Source organism: Ranitomeya imitator, chromosome 3 (assembly GCF_032444005.1).
Source record: "Ranitomeya imitator isolate aRanImi1 chromosome 3, aRanImi1.pri, whole genome shotgun sequence".
Lineage (NCBI taxonomy): Eukaryota > Metazoa > Chordata > Amphibia > Anura > Dendrobatidae > Ranitomeya > Ranitomeya imitator.
The window spans coordinates 329,307,472-329,327,727 of record NC_091284.1 but is presented as its reverse complement, the minus strand read 5'-3'; the positions used below and the strand labels follow the sequence as shown (position 1 = coordinate 329,327,727).

The following is a 20,256-nucleotide window of genomic DNA, read 5'->3' as shown; positions in this document are numbered from 1 at the left end:
CTCTCCAGTGTGCCCAAACAGGGGTTTATCCCCACATATGGGTAACAGCGTACTCAGGACAAATTGGACAACAACTTTTGGGGTCCAATTTCTCCTGTTACCCTTGGGAAAATACAAAACTGGCGGCTAAAATATAATTTTTGTGGGGAAAAAAAAGATTTTTTTATTTTCACGGCTCTGAGTTATAAACTGTAGTGAAACACTTGGTTGAAAGTTCTCACAACACATCTAGATAAGTTCCTTGGGGGGGTCTAGTTTCCACTATGGGGTCACTTGTGGGGGGTTTCTACTGTTTAGGTACATTAGGGTCTCTGCAAACGCAATGTGACGCCTGCAGACCAATCCATCTAAGTCTGCATTCCAAATGACGCTCCTTCCCTTCCGAGCTCTGCCATGCGCTCAACGGTGGTTCCCCCCTACACATGGGGTATCAGCGTACTCAGGACAAATTGGACAACTTTTGGGGTCCAATTTCTTCTCTTACCCTTGGGAAAATAAAAAATTGGGGGCGAAAAGATCATTTTTGTGAAAAAATATGATTTATTTGTACGGCTCTGCATTATAAACTTCTGTGAATCACTTAATGGGTCAAAGTGCTCACCACACATCTAGATAAGTTCCTCAGGGGGCCTACTTTCCAAAATGGTGTCATTTGTGGGGGGTTTCAATGTTTAGGCACATCAGTGGCTCTCCAAACGCAACATGGCATCCCATCTCAATTCCTGTCAATTTTGGATTGAAAAGTCAAACGGCGCTCCTTCTCTTCCGAGCTCTCCCATGCGCCCAAACAGTGGTTTACCCCCACATATGGGGTATCAGCGTACTCAGGACAAATTGTACAACAACTTTTGGGGTCCAATTTCTTTTCTTACCCTTGGGAAAATAAATAATTGGGGGCGAAAAGATCATTTTTGTGAAAAATATGAGTTTTTATTTTTACGGCTCTGCATTATAAACTTCTGCAAATCACTTAATGGGTCAAAGTGCTCACCACACATCTAGAGAAATTCCTTAGGGGGTCTACTTTCCAAAATGGTGTCACTTGTGGGGGGTTTCAATGTTTAGGCACATCAGGGGCTCTCCAAATGCAACATGGCGTCCCATCTCAATTCCAGTCAATTTTGCATTGAAAAGTCAAATGGCGCTCCTTCCCTTCCGAGCTCTATCATGCGCCCAAACAGTGGTTTACCTCCACATATGGGGTATCAGCATACTCAGGACAAATTGTACAACAACTTTTTTGGGTCCATTTTCTCCTGTTACCCTTGGTAAAAATAAAAGAAATTGGAGCTGAAGTAAATTTTTTGTGACAAAAAGTTAAATGTTAATTTTTATTTAAATATTCCAAAAATTCCTGTGAAATACCTGAAGGGTTAATAAACTTCTTGAATGTGGTTTTGAGCACCTTGAGGGGTGCAGTTTTTAGAATGGTGTCACACTTGGGTATTTTCTATCACATAGACCCCTCAAAATGACTTCAAATGAAATGTGGTCCCTAAAAAAAAATGGTGTTGTAAAAATGAGAAATTGCTGGTCAACTTTTAACCCTTATAACTCCCTAACAAAAAATAAATGTTGGTTCCAAAATTGTGCTGATGTAAAGTAGACATGTGGGAAATGTTACTTATTAAGTATTTTGTGTGATATAATTGCTCAAAAACTCAAAGTTGGAAAATTGCAAAATTTTCGCCAAATTTCCATTTTTTTCACAAATAAACGCAGGTAATATCAAAGAAATTTTACCACTATCATGAAGTACAATATGTCACGAGAAAACAAGATTTCCTTGTGCAGGCGTGTACTACGGAGGACAGAGAATGAACTTCAATCCAATATTGCAGCCAGCATGCAGCCAGCGGGTAAGGAAAGGGTGAATCAAACACCCGAAAACCCCGCCTCCATGGCTGAAGATTGTTCCCTCCAAATTCAGGTGACAGAGTCCCTTTAAACCTGTAGTTTTCAATCAGTTTCATGCCTCGACCTTGTCTTCTCCTTCCCCTATATCTGCGGATAATGTCTTCGAGATTAAGGATATTTTGGCTATGAAAAAACGTAGGGGAAGAACTTTGTTTTTGGTGGACTGGAAGGGTTTCGGTCCTGAGGAGAGGTCCTGGGAGCCTCGGGAAAACATTCAGGCTCCTCGTATTTTAGCTAGGTTTCTTTCCAGCCTTAAGAAAGGAGGGGGGTGTAAGGATGGGAGTACTGTCATGCCGCTATCGCCTCCCGCGCCCTGTCATACTCACCTGTCTTCGGCGTTCCGGCACGCCTCCTCTCCTGCGGTGTCCTCCTCTCTGCGCTCGCTCCCGGCCACTCCTGCTCGTCGGGCGCACGCACGCACCAGATTCAGCACTGCGCGTGCGCACCTTTTATCTTCCTGTTCGCGCTCCTTCTTGTCCTCTCAATCGTCTTGGAGGACCTTCACCCGGAAGTGCTGCGTCGCGCCGGTATGTAAGCTCCTCCCGTCCTTTCCTCTATGCCTGTAGATCATTTGTGGTTGCAAGTGTTCTTAGCCCCTCGCTACTTCTGAGTAGTCCCTGTTTCTCCTGACCCTGGTTCTCTATGTTTCTTCCAGGGCCATACCTGTGTCTCTGCCTCTCTGGGTCTCTGCGTTCCAGTGCTCCTGCTCTCCCTGTATCGCCAGTTCTGTGTCTCTGTGTCTTTTCTTCCCTGGCTCTCTGTAGTCCTGTCCCATGAGCCACCTATCATAGCAATCCTGCTCCTTTACAGTCCTGTGTCTCTACAGCCTCTGTCTATACAGTCCTGCATCTCTGTACTCCTGTCCTCAGTGCCGTGTCTCTACCTATCTCGCTTGTCCGGTGTCTCTCCTGGTCCCACGTCTTCTTTGGTCCTTATCCGTACTGTTTTCCCCAGCATCCGAGGCGATAGTCCCTCACGGGCCTGCCCCTAACTCTCCCTGTATAGGGGGCGGTCCACAGTGATAGGAGTGGAAGGACTGATAGTGATAGGAGATGGGAGGACCGACAGTGATAGGAGATGGGAGGACTGACAGTGATAGGAGATGGGAGGACCGACAGTGATAGGAGATGGGAGGACCGACAGTGATAGGAGATGGGAGGACCGACAGTGATAGGAGATGGGAGGACCGACAGTGATAGGAGAAGGGAGGACCGACAGTGATAGGAGTGGAGAGGACAGACAATGATAGGAGATGGGAGGACCGCCAGTGATAGGAGATGGGACGACCTACAGTGATAGGAGTGGGCGGACTGATAGTGATAGATGGGAGGACCGACAGTGATAGGAGTGGGGAGGACTGATAGTGATAGGAGATGGGAGGACTGACAGTGATAGGAGATGGGAGGACCGCCAGTGATAGGAGATGGGAGGACCGACAGTGATAGGAGATGGGAGGACCGACAGTGATAGGAGTGGAGAGGACGGACAATGATAGGAGATGGGAGGACCGCCAGTGATAGGAGATGGGAGGACCGACAGTGATAGGAGTGGGGAGGACGGACAATGATAGGAGATGGGAGGACCACCAGTGATAGGAGATGGGAGGACCGACAGTGATAGGAGATGGGAGGACCGACAGTGATAGGAGTGGGGCGGACTGATAGTGATAGATGGGAGGACCAACAGTGATAGGAGTGGGGCGGACTGATAGTGATAGGAGATGGTAGGACCGCCAGTGATAGGAGATGGGAGGACCACCAGTGATAGGAGATGGGAGGACTGCCAGTGATAGGAGATGGGAGGACCGACAGTGATAGGAGATGGGAGGACCGCCAGTGGTAGATGGGAGGACTGACAGTGATAGGAGATGGGAGGACCGCCAGTGGTAGATGGGAGGACTGACAGTGATAGATGGGAGGACTGACAGTGATAGGAGATGGGAGGACCGCCAGTGGTAGATGGGAGGACTGACAGTGATAGGAGATGGGAGGACCGCAAGTGATAGGAGATGGGAGGACCGACAGTGATAGGAGATGGGAGGACCGCCAGTGGTAGATGGGAGGACTGACAGTGATAGATGGGAGGACTGACAGTGATAGGAGATGGGAGGACCGCCAGTGGTAGATGGGAGGACTGACAGTGATAAGAGATGGGAGGACCGCCAGTGATAGATGGTAGGACCGACAGTGATAGGAGATGGGTGGACCGCCAGTGATAGATGGGACTACTGACAGTGATAGGAGATGGGAGGACCGCAAGTGATAGGAGATGGGAGGACCGACAGTGATAGGAGATGGGAGGACCGCCAGTGGTAGATGGGAGGACTGACAGTGATAGATGGGAGGACTGACAGTGATAGGAGATGGGAGGACCGCCAGTGATAGATGGTAGGACTGACAGTGATAGGAGATGGGAGGACCGCCAGTGATAGATGGTAGGACTGACAGTGATAGGAGATGGGTGGACCGCCAGTGATAGATGGGACTACTGACAGTAATAGGAGATGGGAGGACCGCCAGTGATAGATGGGAGGATTGATACTGTTAGGAGTGGGAAGGTCGGGTGTCCCTCATTCACCCCAGATGCTGGTCAGTTACAACAGTTATTTCTATGGAGAAAATGGGATATCCCAGGGGCGCAGGTCACAGCGGCCATACCCAGCAGGGAGCGTACACTGAGGGCACAGGTTACACGCGGGCCGGTGGGATAAAACACCTCTGATAACTGACTGCTTTCTCCTCGCAGGTTCGTAGGACAGGCCCATGTGCAGTCGGCCGATCACATCGCATTGTAGAATCTCGTCACACAAATACTACAACTCCCGTGAGACCCTGCGTGGAATTCATCCCGAGCTTCCGGTAATTGCTGCTCAGGACAGGTAGGACTTCCTGTGATGTCAGAGACAGAGAGAGCCCCAGGACGCGGAGAAAGCGGCGAGAGAGACAGAGAGGGACGGCTGGAGAGCGAGGAGCTGGCCCCGGACGCGCCGGCTGGTGAGTGTGTGTGGTCACTGGTCCATGCTCCCTTGTTCTGTCGCCCGCTTACCTACCTGCCGGGCTGTGGCAGCTCGCCAGCAACTTGCCATCATTTGTACGTGCTGTATGCAGGGCGTGTTCTGTGCCTTTCTTTAATATGGGAGCGTTACTGCTATGCTATGTGTGACCTGAGGGACTTACTTTACTCTGTGCGGATTAGCAGCTTAACCCCTTCATGACCTAGCCTATTTTGACCTTAAAGGGAACCTGTCACCCCCAAAATTGAAGATGAGCGGCGGCCACCGCCATCAGGGGCTTATCTACAGCATTCTGTAATGCTGGGTTCACATTGCGGTAGTGGGTGTCCGCTAACGGAATCCGTTACATGGCGCAATTGTCACAATTAACGCTATGTAACGGATCCGTTAGGGCACCATTGACCGCAATGTGCTAACGCATCGCTAACGTATGCCATTTTTGGCATGCGTCAGCGATGTCCCGTTATTTTCGGACGGACCTCGAACGCTGCTTGCAGCGTTAGGCTAGGTTCACATTGCGTTAGTGCAATCTGTTTAGCGGATACGCTAACGCAATGTCCAAAAAGGGATTGCGTTTGGCGATCCCGCTAGCGCAGATGCCCGATCTGCGCTAGCGAAGAACGGACCCTGAACGCTGCAAGCAGCGTTCGAGGTCAGTCCGAAAATAACGGGACATCGCTGACGTGTGCCAAAAATGGAATACGTTAACGATGCGTTAGCGATCCATTAGCACATTGCGGTCAATGGGTGCGCTAACTGATCCGTTACATAGCGTTAATTGCGACAATTGCGCCATGTAACGGATTCCGTTAGCGGGCACCCACTAACGCAATGTGAACCTAGCCTTCAGGGTCCGTTCTTCGCTAGCGCAGATCGGGCATCTGCGCTAGTGGGATCGCCAAACAATCCCTTTTTGGACATTGCGTTAGCGCATTCCGTTAGCGTATCCGCTAAACAGATTGCACTAACGCAATGTGAACCTAGCCTAATGCATTCTGTAATGCTGTAGATAAGCCCCCGATGTATCCTGAAAGATGATAAAAACAGGTTAGATTATACTCACCCAGTGGCGGTCCCGCTGCGGTCTGGGTCTGATGGGTGTCGTGGTCCGGTGCCTCCTATCTTCATACGATGACGTCCGCTTCTTGTCTTCCTGCCGCAGCTCCGGCGCAGGCGTACTTTGTCTGCCCTGTTGAGGGCAGAGCATAGTACTGCAGTGCGCAGGCGCCGGGCCTCTCTGACCATTCACCGGCATCTGCGCACTGCAGTACTTTGCTCTGCCCTCAACAGAATGCTGTAGATAAGCCCCTGATGCCGGTGGGCTTAGCTCACCTTCGATTTTGGGGGTGACAGGTTCCCTTTAATAAAAACCCTGGTATAAAAATCTACTATATAATTGTCCAAGGGTCACTTCCGTCTTTTTGTCCGTCTTTCTGTGTCTCTTTCTTTCTTTCACGGATATTCATTGGTCGCGGCCTCTGTCTGTCATGGAAATCCAAGTCGCTGATTGGTTGTGGCAAAACGCCCACGACCATTGCCACGACCAATCAGCGACGGGCACAGTCCGGCGGCAACATGGCCGCTCCTTCCTCCCCGCAGTCAGTGCCCGCTCCATACTCCCCTCCAGTCAGCCCTCACACAGGGTTAATGGCAGCGTTAATGGACCCCGCTATGCTGCGGTGTAATGCACTCCATTAACGCAGCTATTAACCCTGTGTGACCAACTTTTTACTATTGATGATGCGTATGCAGCATCAATAGTAAAACGATCTAATGTTACAAATAATAATAATAATAAAAAAAAACAAAAAACGTTATTCTCACCCTCCGACGTGCGCGTTTTCCTCGGCAGTGCAAGCGGCAGGCTCCGGTGCCAAGGATGCTATGCGAGATGGACCTTCCATGACGTCACGGTCATGTGACCGCGACGTCATCACAGGTCCTGCGCTCATACCAACCCTGGGACCGGAAGCTGCCGAGTGCACCGCACACAGGCGCCAGGACTACAAGGAGCCCTTCTGAAGGTGAGTATATGTTTATTTTTTATTTTAAGTCTTTTTTAACCTGTTACATACGCGTCTGGGCAATATACTACGCGGCTGGGCAATATACTACGTGGACATGCATATTCTAGAATACCTGATGCGTTAGAATCGGGCCACCATCTAGTCTATCATAAGTGTCTGTTGGTTCATGAAAATCAGTAAAAGGTTATGGATGTGCCGTCCATTTAGCATTGAAATGGCTAGGAGAAGCTTACCAATTTTTATTTTTTTCTAACATATGAGAGAATTAAATCACTGATTGTAAATATGGATAAACTGAGCAAGCACTGATTAGGCCTCTTTCACACTTCCTTTTTTCAGCTTCCGTCACAATCCGTCGAGTTTTGAGAATGCAGGATCCTGTTTTTCCCATAGACTTGTATTAGCGACGGATTGTGACGGATAGCCTTCCATTGTGCACTGGATCCTGCGTAAAAAAACGGTCCGTCGGGCAGAGAAAACGTTCAGAGGAACGTTTTTTCTGCAGGTCGGAAAATCAGTCAGCGACGCATCCTGCGCTGCCCGTCATTGGCTACAATGGAAGCCTATGGGCGCAGGATGCGTCGCTGACTGTGAAAAGTAGGAATCCAGCGACGAGTCCTGTCTTTTCAAACTGAGCATGCGAGGAAGAATTTCCCGTTAGGGAAATTCTCTCTCGCTCGCTCTCTTTCTCTTTTTACTATTGATGTTGCCTATGCAGCATCAATAGTAACAAGACATAATGTTAAAAATAATTTAAAAAATAAACGCAATATTCTCACCTACACATGCCCCGCGCAGCGTCACCGATGCTCCCGGCTGCTAGCGTTCTTCTCGCGAGATTTTGCAATGTATTACTAGGAACGCTTGCTGCCACGAGCATCGCTGCGTGGGACGCCGGTAGGTGAGAATACTGCGTTTTGTTTTTTTTTAACCTGGTTTGTGTTGTGTACACAACAGGTGCACATAGCCTCGACGGGTCCGTCAGAAAGACGGGCCCAGTGCACCCATTTTTTACAATCTGCACAGGATCAGTCTTTTCAACATTTTGACGAATCCTGTGCAGATTGTAAAAACGGAAGTGTGAAAGAAGCCTTAAAGATCTGATACCGATGAAAATTAGCCCATTTTTTTCCTCACATCTATAAATATAATTGTCTAAGCGGTACTTCCGTCTGTTTGTCTGTAACTTCCGTAACGGAAATCCCTGGTCGCTGAGTGGTGGCGGGAGTTCAACACCGCTTCACTTTTTAGGGTACCGTCACACTATACGATTTACCTACGATCACGACCAGCGATATGACCTGGCCGTGATCGTAGGTAAATCGTAGTGTGGTCGCTGGGGAGCTGTCACACAGACAGCTCTCCAGCGACCCACGATGCCGAGGTCCCTGGGTAACCAGGGTAAACATCGGGTAACTAAGCGCAGGACCGCGCTTAGTTACCCGATGTTTACCCTGGTTACAAGCGTTAAACTAAAAAAAAAAAAACAGCACATACTTACATTCTGGTGTCCGTCAAGTCCCTTGCAGTCTCTGCTTCCCGCACTCAGTGACTGCCGGCCGTAAAGTGAAAGTGAAAGCACAGCCGCTGTGCTCTGCTTTCACTTTACGGCCGGCAGTCACAGTGCGGGAAGCAGACGGCAAGGGACCTGACGGACACCAGAATGTAAGTATGTGCTGTTTGTTTTTTTTTAGTTTAACGCTTGTAACCAGGGTAAACATCGGGTAACTAAGCGCGGTCCTGCGCTTAGTTACCCGATGTTTACCCTGGTTACAAGTGAACGCATCGCTGGATCGCATCGCTAGATCGCTAGATCGGTGTCACACACACCGATCTAGCGATGACAGCGGGAGATCCAGCGATGAAAGAAAGTTCTAAACGATCTGCTACGACGTACGATTCTCAGCAGGATCCCTGATCGCTGCTGCGTGTCAGACACAGCGATATCGTAACGATATCGCTGGAACGTCACGAATCGTACCGTCGTAGCGATCGAAATGTTATAGTGTGACGGTACCCTTACTATTGATGCTGCCTATGTGTGGTACTGCGTGGCCTGTGTTATATACTACTTCGATGTGTTATATACTGCGTGGGCTGTGTTATATACTGCGTGGGCTGTGTTATATACTGCGTGGGTTGTGTTATATACTGCGTGGACTGTGTTATATACTGCGTGGGCTGTGCAGTATACTGCGTGGGCTGTGTTATATACTGCGTGGGCTGTGCTATATACTTCATACATATTCTAGAATACCTGATGCATTAGAATCGGGCCACCATCTAGTATGAGATAAAAACGGACATCTGAATGAGGCCTATGGTTTGTAAATTGACCACATACCGTACTTTTTCTACAGAGTGCAGATGTCCGTCATGAACAATACAACTTATGAATACAAAATAACTTATAGGGCATGTTCACACTCTGCATTTTTGCTATGCGTTTTTCAAGGGTAGAAGAATGCCGCACTTTATAGTACCAGCAAAGTGAGATTTCTGAAATCTCATGCACATGCTGCTTATTTTCTTTTTTACGAACTTGAGCCATCAATGTATTTCTTTCAATCATGTCAATTGTTTGTGTTTTTGCAGTGTTTTTCACTCATTAAAGTAAAGGTGGGAAATAAGCACTTATTTGACACTGCGTTTTTCCCTGCCAACACTCTTGGTTTTTGGTACAGAAAAATCTGCTGCAAGTGCTTAATGTGTGCAGTTATAATCCACACCTCCGCATGAGTGAATATACCATTTATATAAATCTTAAGGCACTACTAATGTAAGTTCACTGACCCTAGTATTATTATACTTACCCGCCGACGCCTCGGTTCCTATGCCGCCATCTTGTGACCTCAACGCCTCACTGACCTGAAGTCGGGGCTAACTATCACAAGCTCTCAATGCAAGTCTATTGGCTTCATTCTGGCTCTCATTGACGTACATTGAGTAGTGAGTTCCGGATCGCCCAGCAAACAGTGGAGCCGTCCGGCTGGGCACCAGCTGCTGTGGCGCCAGAAAGAGCTGGACACGACAGCTGGTAAGTATGAGACTAGGGACAGTGAGCTTACATTAGTGACACCACTCCAGCACTGCAATAAAAACCCCTCTGAAGTGGTGCTTTAACATAATGTGCGTCTGCAAACAACCAACTCAGATCGGTCTGGGATAACCTCTATGAACCTAGAAAGCCATATATTTTGCATGCAAACCTGATAAAGCAGATGACGGCCGTTTCGCTTTGTATCACGCTTTTCCTGTTCTTACAGTATAATTATGTGTTTTACTGCTGCAGATCCTGAACTTTTATGCTCATATAAGCAAAGTATGATCTACAAATCTCTGCACTTTCATTCGAACATCTAATTTTGAACACACGCCTGTTCAAATGCCAGGTTTGCCAAGAAGAATCATTTCATAGCTTTTTTCACATTAATGTTGCCCATCTGTTCAATTCAATTGAAAGATGCACTGAAATTGCAGAGAATGTCAGAAAAAAATTATTAAAACAGTTGAGCTTTATATCAGGTTAATCAGACTCACTTTACATGATCACAGCTATGTATAGACTTCTGTTTAGCAGCACTATGGAGCCTGGGTCGGTGTCCATTTTGGTGGACTGACTCCTAAAATATATAATAAATTGGGTACAGTAGTTCAGTGCAGTTAGTGCCGTAAATGTTTCCATAATAATTTGGGAAAGTTATAAAATGTCCTATAAATGTCTGTTCTGTTCCTGATCTAAGGATTTGGGCTTTTAATTGAGATAAATCTGTTGGTGCTGCACTTTATGTACATGCTCAGTAGTGAGGCAGCGCTGGTGCTGCACCTTATGTACATGCTCAGTAGTGAGGCAGTGCTGGTGCTGCACCTTATGTACATGCTCAGTAGTGAGGCAGCGCTGGTGCTGTACTTTATGTACATGCTCAGTAGTAAGGCAGTGCTGGTGCTGCACCTTATGTACATGCTCAGTAGTGAGGCAGGGCTGGTGCTGCACTTTATGTACATGCTCAGTAGTGAGGCAGCGCTGGTGCTGCACCTTATGTACATGCTCAGTAGTGAGGCAGTGCTGGTGCTGTACTTTATGTACATGCTCAGTAGTAAGGCAGTGCTGGTGCTGCACCTTATGTACATGCTCAGTAGTGAGGCAGTGCTGGTGCTGTACTTTATGTACATGCTCAGTAGTGAGGCAGTGCTGGTGCTGCACCTTATGTACATGCTCAGTAGTGAGGCAGTGCTGGTGCTGCACCTTATGTACATGCTCAGTAGTGAGGCAGTGCTGGTGCTCCACTTTATGTACATGCTCAGTAGTGACCAGTGCTGGTGCTGCACCTTATGTACATGCTCAGTAGTGAGGCAGTGCTGGTGCTGTACTTTATGTACATGCTCAGTAGTGAGGCAGTGCTGGTGCTCCACTTTATGTACATGCTCAGTAGTAAGACAGTGCTGGTGCTGTACTTTATGTACATGCTCAGTAGTAAGACAGTGCTGGTGCTGCACTTTATATACATGCTCAGTAGTGAGGCAGTGCTGGTGCTGCACTTTATGTACATGCTCAGTAGTGAGGCAGTGTTGGTGCTGCACTTTATGTACATGCTCAGTAGTGAGGCAGTGCTGTGCTGCACTTTATGTACATGCTCAGTAGTGAGGCAGCGCTGGTGCTGCACCTTATGTACATGCTCAGTAGTGAGGCAGTGCTGTGCTGCACTTTATATACATGCTCAGTAGTGAGGCAGTGCTGTGCTGCACTTTATATACATGCTCAGTAGTGAGGCAGTGCTGTGCTGCACTTTATGTACATGCTCAGTAGTGAGGCAGGGCTGGTGCTGCACTTTATGTACATGCTCAGTAGTGAGGCAGCGCTGGTGCTGCACCTTATGTACATGCTCAGTAGTGAGGCAGTGCTGGTGCTGTACTTTATGTACATGCTCAGTAGTAAGGCAGTGCTGGTGCTGCACCTTATGTACATGCTCAGTAGTGAGGCAGTGCTGGTGCTGTACTTTATGTACATGCTCAGTAGTGAGGCAGTGCTGGTGCTGCACCTTATGTACATGCTCAGTAGTGAGGCAGTGCTGTGCTGCACTTTATGTACATGCTCAGTAGCGAGGCAGTGCTGGTGCTGCACTTTATGTACATGCTCGGTAGTGAGGCAGTGCTGGTGCTGCACTTTATGTACATGCTCAGTAGTGAGGCAGTGCTGGTGCTGCACCTTATGTACATGCTCAGTAGTGAGGCAGTGCTAGTTCTGCACCTTATGCACATGCTCAGTAGCGAGGCGGTGCTGCACTTTATGTACATGCTCAGTAGCGAGGCAGTGCTGGTTCTGCACCTTATGCACATGCTCAGTAGCGAGGCATTGTTGGTGCTGCATTTTATATACATGCTCAGTAGTGAGACAGTGCAGTGGAGTCGGCGGTTTAGCTTACCGAAGCAAACAAATAGCACTCATACCTGTGATAGTACCGGGGGTTGCTGAGACCCCAGAGAACATGATTTGTGTCGTTTTTTACAGACCCTGGTATTGCGATCGCCTTTAGCGGTATAACTGCACATCAGAGGAGAGAGAAATAGTGTCATTATCACAGTAATAGACCCTATCACAGTGATCAAAATTAAAAATAATAGTAAATCAAACCTCCCTTTATCACCCCATTAGTTAGGTAAAAATAATAAAATAAAAAATATTTCCATTTTTCCATTAGGGTTAGAGTTTGGCTAAAGTGGGTTTGGGGTTAATGTTGGGGTTAGGGTTAGAATTGGGGGGATTCCACTGTTTAGGTACATTAGGGGGTCTCCAAACGCGACATGGCGCCACCATTGATTCCAACCAAGTTTGATTTCCAACCTGTTCAAAAAGTCAAATGGCGCTCCTTCCCTTCTGAGCTCTGCCGTGCGCCCAAACAGTGGCTTTCCCCCACATATGGGGTATCGGCGTACTCAGGACAAATTGCACAACAACTTTTGTGGTCCATTTTCTCCTGATACCCTTGTAAAAATTAAAAAAAATTGGTTCCAAAGTAAATTTTTTGTGAAAAAAAAAAAAAAAAAATTTTCCTTCCACATTGCTTCAGTTTTTGTGAAGCACCTGAAGGGTTAATAAACTTCTTGAACGTGGTTTTGCGCACCTTTAGGTATGCCATGACAACTTCTTGAAACACATACCCATATCAACTAATTATCAATATAAGAGGAGCATTACATATTATAGTATGGGTCAGATCATAGACAATATTGGGGTAATCGCAATTCATAAATAGAAAAACCGCAGCAAAGAAGCGATCAGACAACACCCATAATTTATAAAAATGAAAAAACTTTATTAAATATTACCAAGATCAGAAGCATAGGGAAAACAAGGTTCATGCCATAATGCACATGTCAGAAACTCAGGGGTGCACATCCATGGGTGATAGTATATACATACATTAAATGGGTGTCACAGCTCAACAATATTGGCAATGTGAGTACAACCGTACAAGCAATTCCGTTTTCAATCCAACCCTGTGTGTATACAAACGTCAGGTAAACATAGTAGTATAATCAATTCATGTCCAAATCGTACTTACAAATAGGTGATTACCTGAGCAGGTTAGGACGTCCACACACCCACCGAGTGCACCTTTAGGTATGCAGTTTTTAGAATGGTGTCACCTTTTGGAATTTTCTGTTATGTTAACCCCCCAAACTCACTTCAAATGTGAGATGGTCCCTAAAAAAATGGTTTTGTAAATTTTGTTGGAAACATGAGAAATCGCAGGTCAACTTTTAACCCTTATAGCGTCTTAAAATCAAAAATTGTGCTGATGTAAAGTAGACATGTGGGAAATGTTAACTATTTTGTGTGACACCACTCTCTGATTTAAAGGCTACAAAAATTAAAAGTTTGAAAATTGGAAAATATTCAAAATTTTTGCAAATTTCCATTTTTTTTTTTCATAAACGCAAGTCATATTGAATAAATGTTACCACTAACATGAAGTACAATATGTCGGGAAAAAAACAATCTCCGAATCAGTGGGGAAACATTGAAGCGTTCCAGAGTTATAACCTCATAAAAGGAGTGGTCAGAATTGTAAACATTGGGTTAAAGGTAAAAATCGATCACAGGAGCGCTGAAAGGAGACACTGACACTGGGTAAAGGTTTTAGCCACAACGCGTTTCAACGGACAGGCCGCCTTCATCAGGTGACCGATTTCTACCTTTAACCTTGTGTCCATCCTCCTTTGGAGGTTTTCGGCTGGAGCTGCAGCAGTTCCTGGCACTTCCCTTATCCCTGGGGCTGCCTCCTCTGCGCTCCTAAATGACCGCCTTACATTGACTCTGAGAATTGTAAACATTGGCTCTATCACTAAAGGTACCTTCACACTCAGCGACGCTGCAGCGATACCGATAACGATGTTGATCGCTGCAGCGTCGCTGTTTGGTCGCTGGAGAGCTGTCACACAGACAGCTCTCCAGCGACAAACGATGCCGGTAACCAGGGTAAACATCGGGTTACTAAGCGCAGGGCCGCGCTTAGTAACCCGATGTTTACCCTGGTTACCAGCATAAACGTAAAAAAACAAAAACTACATACTTACCTTCCGCTGTCTGTCCCCGGCGCTGTGCTTTCCTGCACTGACTGTGAGCACAGCGGCCGGAAAGCAGAGCGGTGACGTCACCGCTGTGCTTTCCGGCTGGCCGGCGCTCACAGCCAGTGCAGACAAGCACAGCGCCGGAGGACAGACAGCGGAAGGTAAGTATGTAGTGTTTGTTTTTTTTTACTTTTACGATGGTAACCAGGGTAAACATCGGGTTACTAAGAGCGGCCCTGCGCTTAGTAACCCGATGTTTACCCTGGTTACCAGTGAAGACATCGCTGAATCGGCGTCACACACGCCAATTCAGCTATGTCTGCAGGGAGTCCAGAGACGAAATAAAGTGCTGGACTTTCTGCACTGACCAACGATGGCACAGCAGGATCCTGATCGCTGCTGTGTGTCAAACTGAACGATATCGCTAGCCAGGACGCTGCAACGTCACGGATCGCTAGCGATATCGTTCAGTGTGACGGTACCTTAAGGGAATAATACTTGGTTGCACACCCTTTAGCATAGATACCAGGCTCCAAATGTTTCTTGTAGCCATCTATAAGCTTCTTGCACTTGTCAGTTGGTATTTTCTCCCACTCTTCCTCTGCAGTTTGTTCAAGCTCTTGAATGCTTGCAGAATTCTTTTTCCCAATGGCAGATTTCAGTTCACCCCAAACATTTTCAATGGGATTGAGGTCAGGGCTCATTGCTGGCCATTTTAAATTAGTCAGTTTTTTTCTTTTTCAACTATTCCTATGTGCATTTGGATGTGTGCTTTGGATCATTGTCTTGCTGTTGGATCTATGATCTTCCAGTTGAAACTGGGCTACCAAGGTCCTTTGAGACGGCCTTATACCATTTGGAAGTCTTGTGATTGCTAATGGCTGTTCTGATGTCTTCAGACAGCTTCTTTGTCAAAGAAACATGGCCTACCATGTGGAATTTCTAAACACTGAAGTCATCATTCATTGGCTAATTCATGTCACATGGGCACCGACAATTAATCAAGGGGATTCTCATTTGTGATTTAGCACAGGGAGTCAAAATGTTTCTATACAAATTTAATGTAAAGGTGCCAATATCAGTGTCGCAGGAAGCTTTAGGTTCTTCTATTTTTCCCTCCTGTTGTTTTTTGTTTTAAATGATTGTTTATAATTTGCTTTTTTGTTTTTATCGTGCGTGCTCTATACAGAAAACGGTTTCACTTGATTCCTTTTTTCAGGAGATATTCCACATTATGTACTTAGACTTCATGGGTGCCAATAACTCTGAGCAGGACTGTATGGCATAGAAAGTTCTACAACATATTTTGTGTGTGAACATTACCTCTTATGAAAAAGCTTAGCCCCAAGAATTATAATCACTTTTGCTAATATAAGATGTAACCTAATGTAAAGAAGATGCTGTATTTGTCGCACACACTTGATGCAAACTACCTGACTCCTCTACAATGGCTCCTAGAACTCACAGCATTGCTCCCATAGACCCCTGGGTGGCATGCAGTATTGTAGCTGCAAGATCACGCTGCTTATTTTGAGATCTCTCATTTCCAACTAATAGAACGCTGTCTAGAGCAGGGGTGCACAACCTTTTCTGGTGGACCATATCCTGTTGAATAACTCCCAAAGGCTGCATTAAAACTTGCAGAGGAATTCGTATCTGAGACATTTCAGTTAGCAGCAGTAGAGCACAAGGCCATAAACTACGTACAATGTAGAGCCACAAGTATAGATGGCCACCTGTAAGGCTATGTGCACACGTTGCGGATTGTATGCGTTTTTGCCTCATTTTTTCGCCGCGAAAACGCATACACAACACAACCCATTGAATTCAATGGGATTCCGCAATGCTGTGCTAATGCGTATTTTTCCATGGTGGAATCGCATCGCAGAAAAATACGCAGCATGCTCATTCTTTGTGCGGAATCACGGCGATTCTACACACATAGGAATGCACTGAGCGGCTTACTTCCCACCATGCGCAAAGTAAGTGGATCATGTGCGGATGGTACCCAGGGTGGAGGAGAGGAGACTCTCCTCCAGGCCCTTTAAAAAAAGAATTAAAATTAAAAAAGTTATATACTCGCCTTCCGGCGGCCCCCGAATCCAGCCCAGGTCTTAACGATGCTCCCAGCAGCTCCCGTTCCCAGCGATGCTTTGCGACAATGACCTGTGATGACGTAGCGGTCTCGCGAGATGCTTCGTCATCTGGGGTCATTGCCGCGAGGCATCGCTGGGAATGGGAGCTGCCGGGAGCATCGCGAGGAGCGGGAAGACTGCCGGGGACGCCGGAAGGTGAGACTATCACAATTTTTTTATTATTATTTTTAACATTAGATCTTTGTACTATTGATGCTGCATAGGCAGCATCAATAGTAAAAAGTTGTTCACACTTGTCAAACACTATGTTTGACAAGTGGGACCAACCTGTCAATCAGTTTTCCAAGCGATGCTACAGATCGCTTGGAAAATGCTAGCATTCTGCAAACTAATTATGGTTGTAAAATGCTAGTGTTTAGCGGGAATACGCATGCCAATTCCGCATGCGATATTCTCGAGGCAGGGAGTTGCAGAATTGCTGCATAAATTTCCGGGCCAATTCTGCAACGTGGGCATATAGCCTAAGTCTTATTTATCTTTTTGGAGTAACAAAAAAAAAGGGTCAATTGACCAAATTCTCCTAACATTTATGGGGTTACATTAGCCAATTGTGTATGGTGTGTCTGGTCAGTATTTAAAATGTAACCGTTAATTATTACTCTTTAAAAGCAAAACCATAATAAAAATGCCTCTTGGGATAAATAACTGCACTGGCAGAATAAACACAATAGATATACCGTAATCCACTATAGGGTGATCCACTATGAAATCAGTCCCCCAATGGGTTCAATCAAGGTTCATTCGGTCACAATCCACTGTAGGGTGGTCAACAAGAAAATCAAAAATACATCCAGGGGATTCAATCAAACCACCTTGTGGCCTATCTATGTCACCTATGTCAGCCTACCTTCAAAAAAAAAAAGCAACGGAGTGCGGTTTCTTTTGCAGATACTGTAAAAATGTAAGCTGTGTGCTTTCAGGTTAATGTTTCCTCTGATGGGCAAGGTACAAATACCCTGCATAGCTGCTCTTATGAGGTATGTGTGCCTGGAGCCACGTCTATAAAATTGGGCACACTATTATTTGTAAACGCTCGAAGATAGCAGAGGCTGTGTGGGCTTCAAGAGAATTGGATTGAATGGCCATACCTAGAAAGACACTTGTGCCTGTTTTTATTCAGTGTAAACCCCGTAGGTTTGACTTGTACAATAGTCTTTCTCAATAAATATGTCAAATCCTAATTAGCTGCTGTTATTTATTTCTACTTCTGGGAAAGCTGATTGGTTGTCACTGAGATTACCTACCTGTATAGCAAATGTGAATCTGAGATTGCACAACGTGGAACACTTGGCTTTTGTTTGCGAGCATAGGTCTTGCATGAGTGTACAGTGTTTGTAAAGGAAGAACACGGCACTATGTATGTGCATGTGCTGAGTTGTTCCATGACTCATTTAACACTAGGTAAATATTAACTGCCCATGTGTGCCAGGACTGAGCAACCAAATGATTCATGCCATTTATACGCAGCGTTGTCTGTGTTCCCTTTGCCTGATGGTTTTTCAATGTTTTCCAAGACGTTTTCAAAACGTGGCAAAGATATAGAGTGAAGAAATAACCTATATTTCTCTGATCGCCCATGACGGCACCACGGAGAGAGGGGATCCGCCCACCAAGGACAGGAAACCTACGGATAAAAAGGCGGTACCACTCTCCTGCATCAGTTGGTTTCCTGTCCTTGATGGGAGACCTACGGACTTACCAGTCGTCGTTGGAATTCCGGGGCCAACCAGTCCGATTCAGGCAGCTGGGGTCCCTCTGCCTCGGCTAGGGTGGTGACCCGAAGCGCCACCGCTGGGAGCCAGTGGGCCGACAGGGTGTGCGGGGGAGGTGGCAAGGAGTTCGCGGTCACCTCCCCAGGTAAGATGCAGCAGCGGCAACATCCAGGGGGGTCCCTCTGTGGTTGCGGGAGGTGCAGCGCGACCCTCCCTAAAACAAGCATAAGTCTGCACGCTGCACCGCCATCGGGCATGCAGAGTAAGCGCTACAGGGACTGCATAGGACCGGGGGCGCCGGTCAGCAGCGCCATATCTGCTTCCCGGGCGCCATCTTGAAAGTTCGGCGCATGCCCGGGATCTAGGCTGGTCTCGCGAGAGGCGCCGATGTGCTCGTGCGCCGGTATGCGCAGGCACCGGCGGGGCTTCCGGCCGGGCGCTTGGTGTGCTTCGCGCAGGCGCCGGCGAGTCTTCCGGCCGGGCGCCTGGTGCGCTCTGCGCAGGCGCCGGCGGGGCTCCGGCCGGGCGCTTGGCGCGGTCTGCGCAGGCGCCGGCGGGATGGCCGCTAGAGCGCTTCTGGCACAGTGTATGACAGAGTTACTGCGCAGGCGCCGGCGTTCGGCGCTCCTCTATGGGAGCGGTCGCTACTGCGCATGTGCGGGGAGCGGCGGGAGGGTTCAAATAGTAGAATCCATATCCTCCCAGTGGCTCTGCAGTAATAACCAGGAGCCTCAAGAGGAAGAGCGCCAGCTCAGCCAAGTCTCAAGGCAGCATCCGCAGACCAGCAGCAGTATGAGCGACCCGGCATCACCTTTGCCCGAATCACCTCCACTTGTAGCATCGCCACAGCAGCAGCAGCAGCAAAAAAGGCGACAGCAGAAAGGGCACCAGGACACCAGCAAAGAACGCCAAAGGTCTCAACACAGTAAGGAGTCCAGTACGGCGTCGGGGAGAAAGCCAGAGGCAGAGAACCCCCAACCGGTATTTATGGGTCCTGGAGGTGGTAAGTGGATCTTCGTGAATGTCAGAGACAGTAAGAGTGTTATTTGTCTCTTTTAGGGGAGGAAAAGCGTAGCTAAAACTAAGCACAAAAGTTGCGCCATCTGTACAGAGGATCTTCCACCTACATGGGATAAGAGACTATGCAATACTTGCATTCAGCAGACTGTATCTGAAAACCTTCCAGGGTTTGCAACAGATCTTAAAAGCCTAATTAAAGAGCAAGTGGAGGACACCTTTAGGTCACTAAAAAGTGGGGAAAAAAGGAGAAAGACCAAACACAGGTCCCCATCTCCAGTCTCAAAATCCGAAAGTGATAGTGAGAGTTCAATGTCCTCCGTCTCCTCCGACTCATCTGCATCATCTACTTCTTCCTCAGGGGGACATAACTGTTTCCCTCTAGAGGATACTGATGGCCTCATAAAGGCGGTGAGAAGTACCATGGGGTTGGTAGACTCCCATCCTAAAAAAACAGTACAAGACATCATGTTTGGGGGCCTAGAACAGAAAAAGAGAAGAGCTTTTCCGCTTAATGAAGCAATCACAGCCTTAATTAAGAAGGAATGGAAGAAGCCCATGAGGAAGACTCTCTTAACGCCAAAAAGGAAATACCCCTTTGAGGAAGAATCGTGCTCCTTTTGGGAGAAGGCCCCCAAATTAGATGTAGCAATTGCTAAAGCCTCAAAGAAATTCGCCCTCCCGTTTGAGGACATGGGGGTTCTAAAAGACCCCATGGACAAGAAGGCAGATGCCTTTCTCAAGGGTTCCTGGGAGGCAGCAGGAGGAGGCCTGAAGCCGGCAGTTGCAGCAGCATGTACTTCACGCTCGCTGATGATCTGGCTGAACCAACTAGAGAGTCA

The 20,256-nt window shown here is 47.2% G+C and overlaps 1 protein-coding gene across 2 annotated transcripts in view; it reads left to right on the top strand.

Moving 5' to 3' along the window:
• The first annotated feature begins 4,699 nt into the window (after positions 1-4,699).
• Positions 4,700-20,256, top strand: part of PHACTR4 (phosphatase and actin regulator 4) — a 121,554-nt gene continuing 105,997 nt past the window's right edge. The window contains exon 1 of one of the 2 annotated variants that reach the window (XM_069756710.1): positions 4,700-4,910. In XM_069756710.1, the coding sequence (XP_069612811.1) occupies positions 4,811-4,910 (100 nt within the window). In that variant the 5' untranslated portion in view covers positions 4,700-4,810. The remainder of the gene's footprint in view (positions 4,911-20,256) is intronic. The other variant, XM_069756711.1, reaches the window with a different exon arrangement.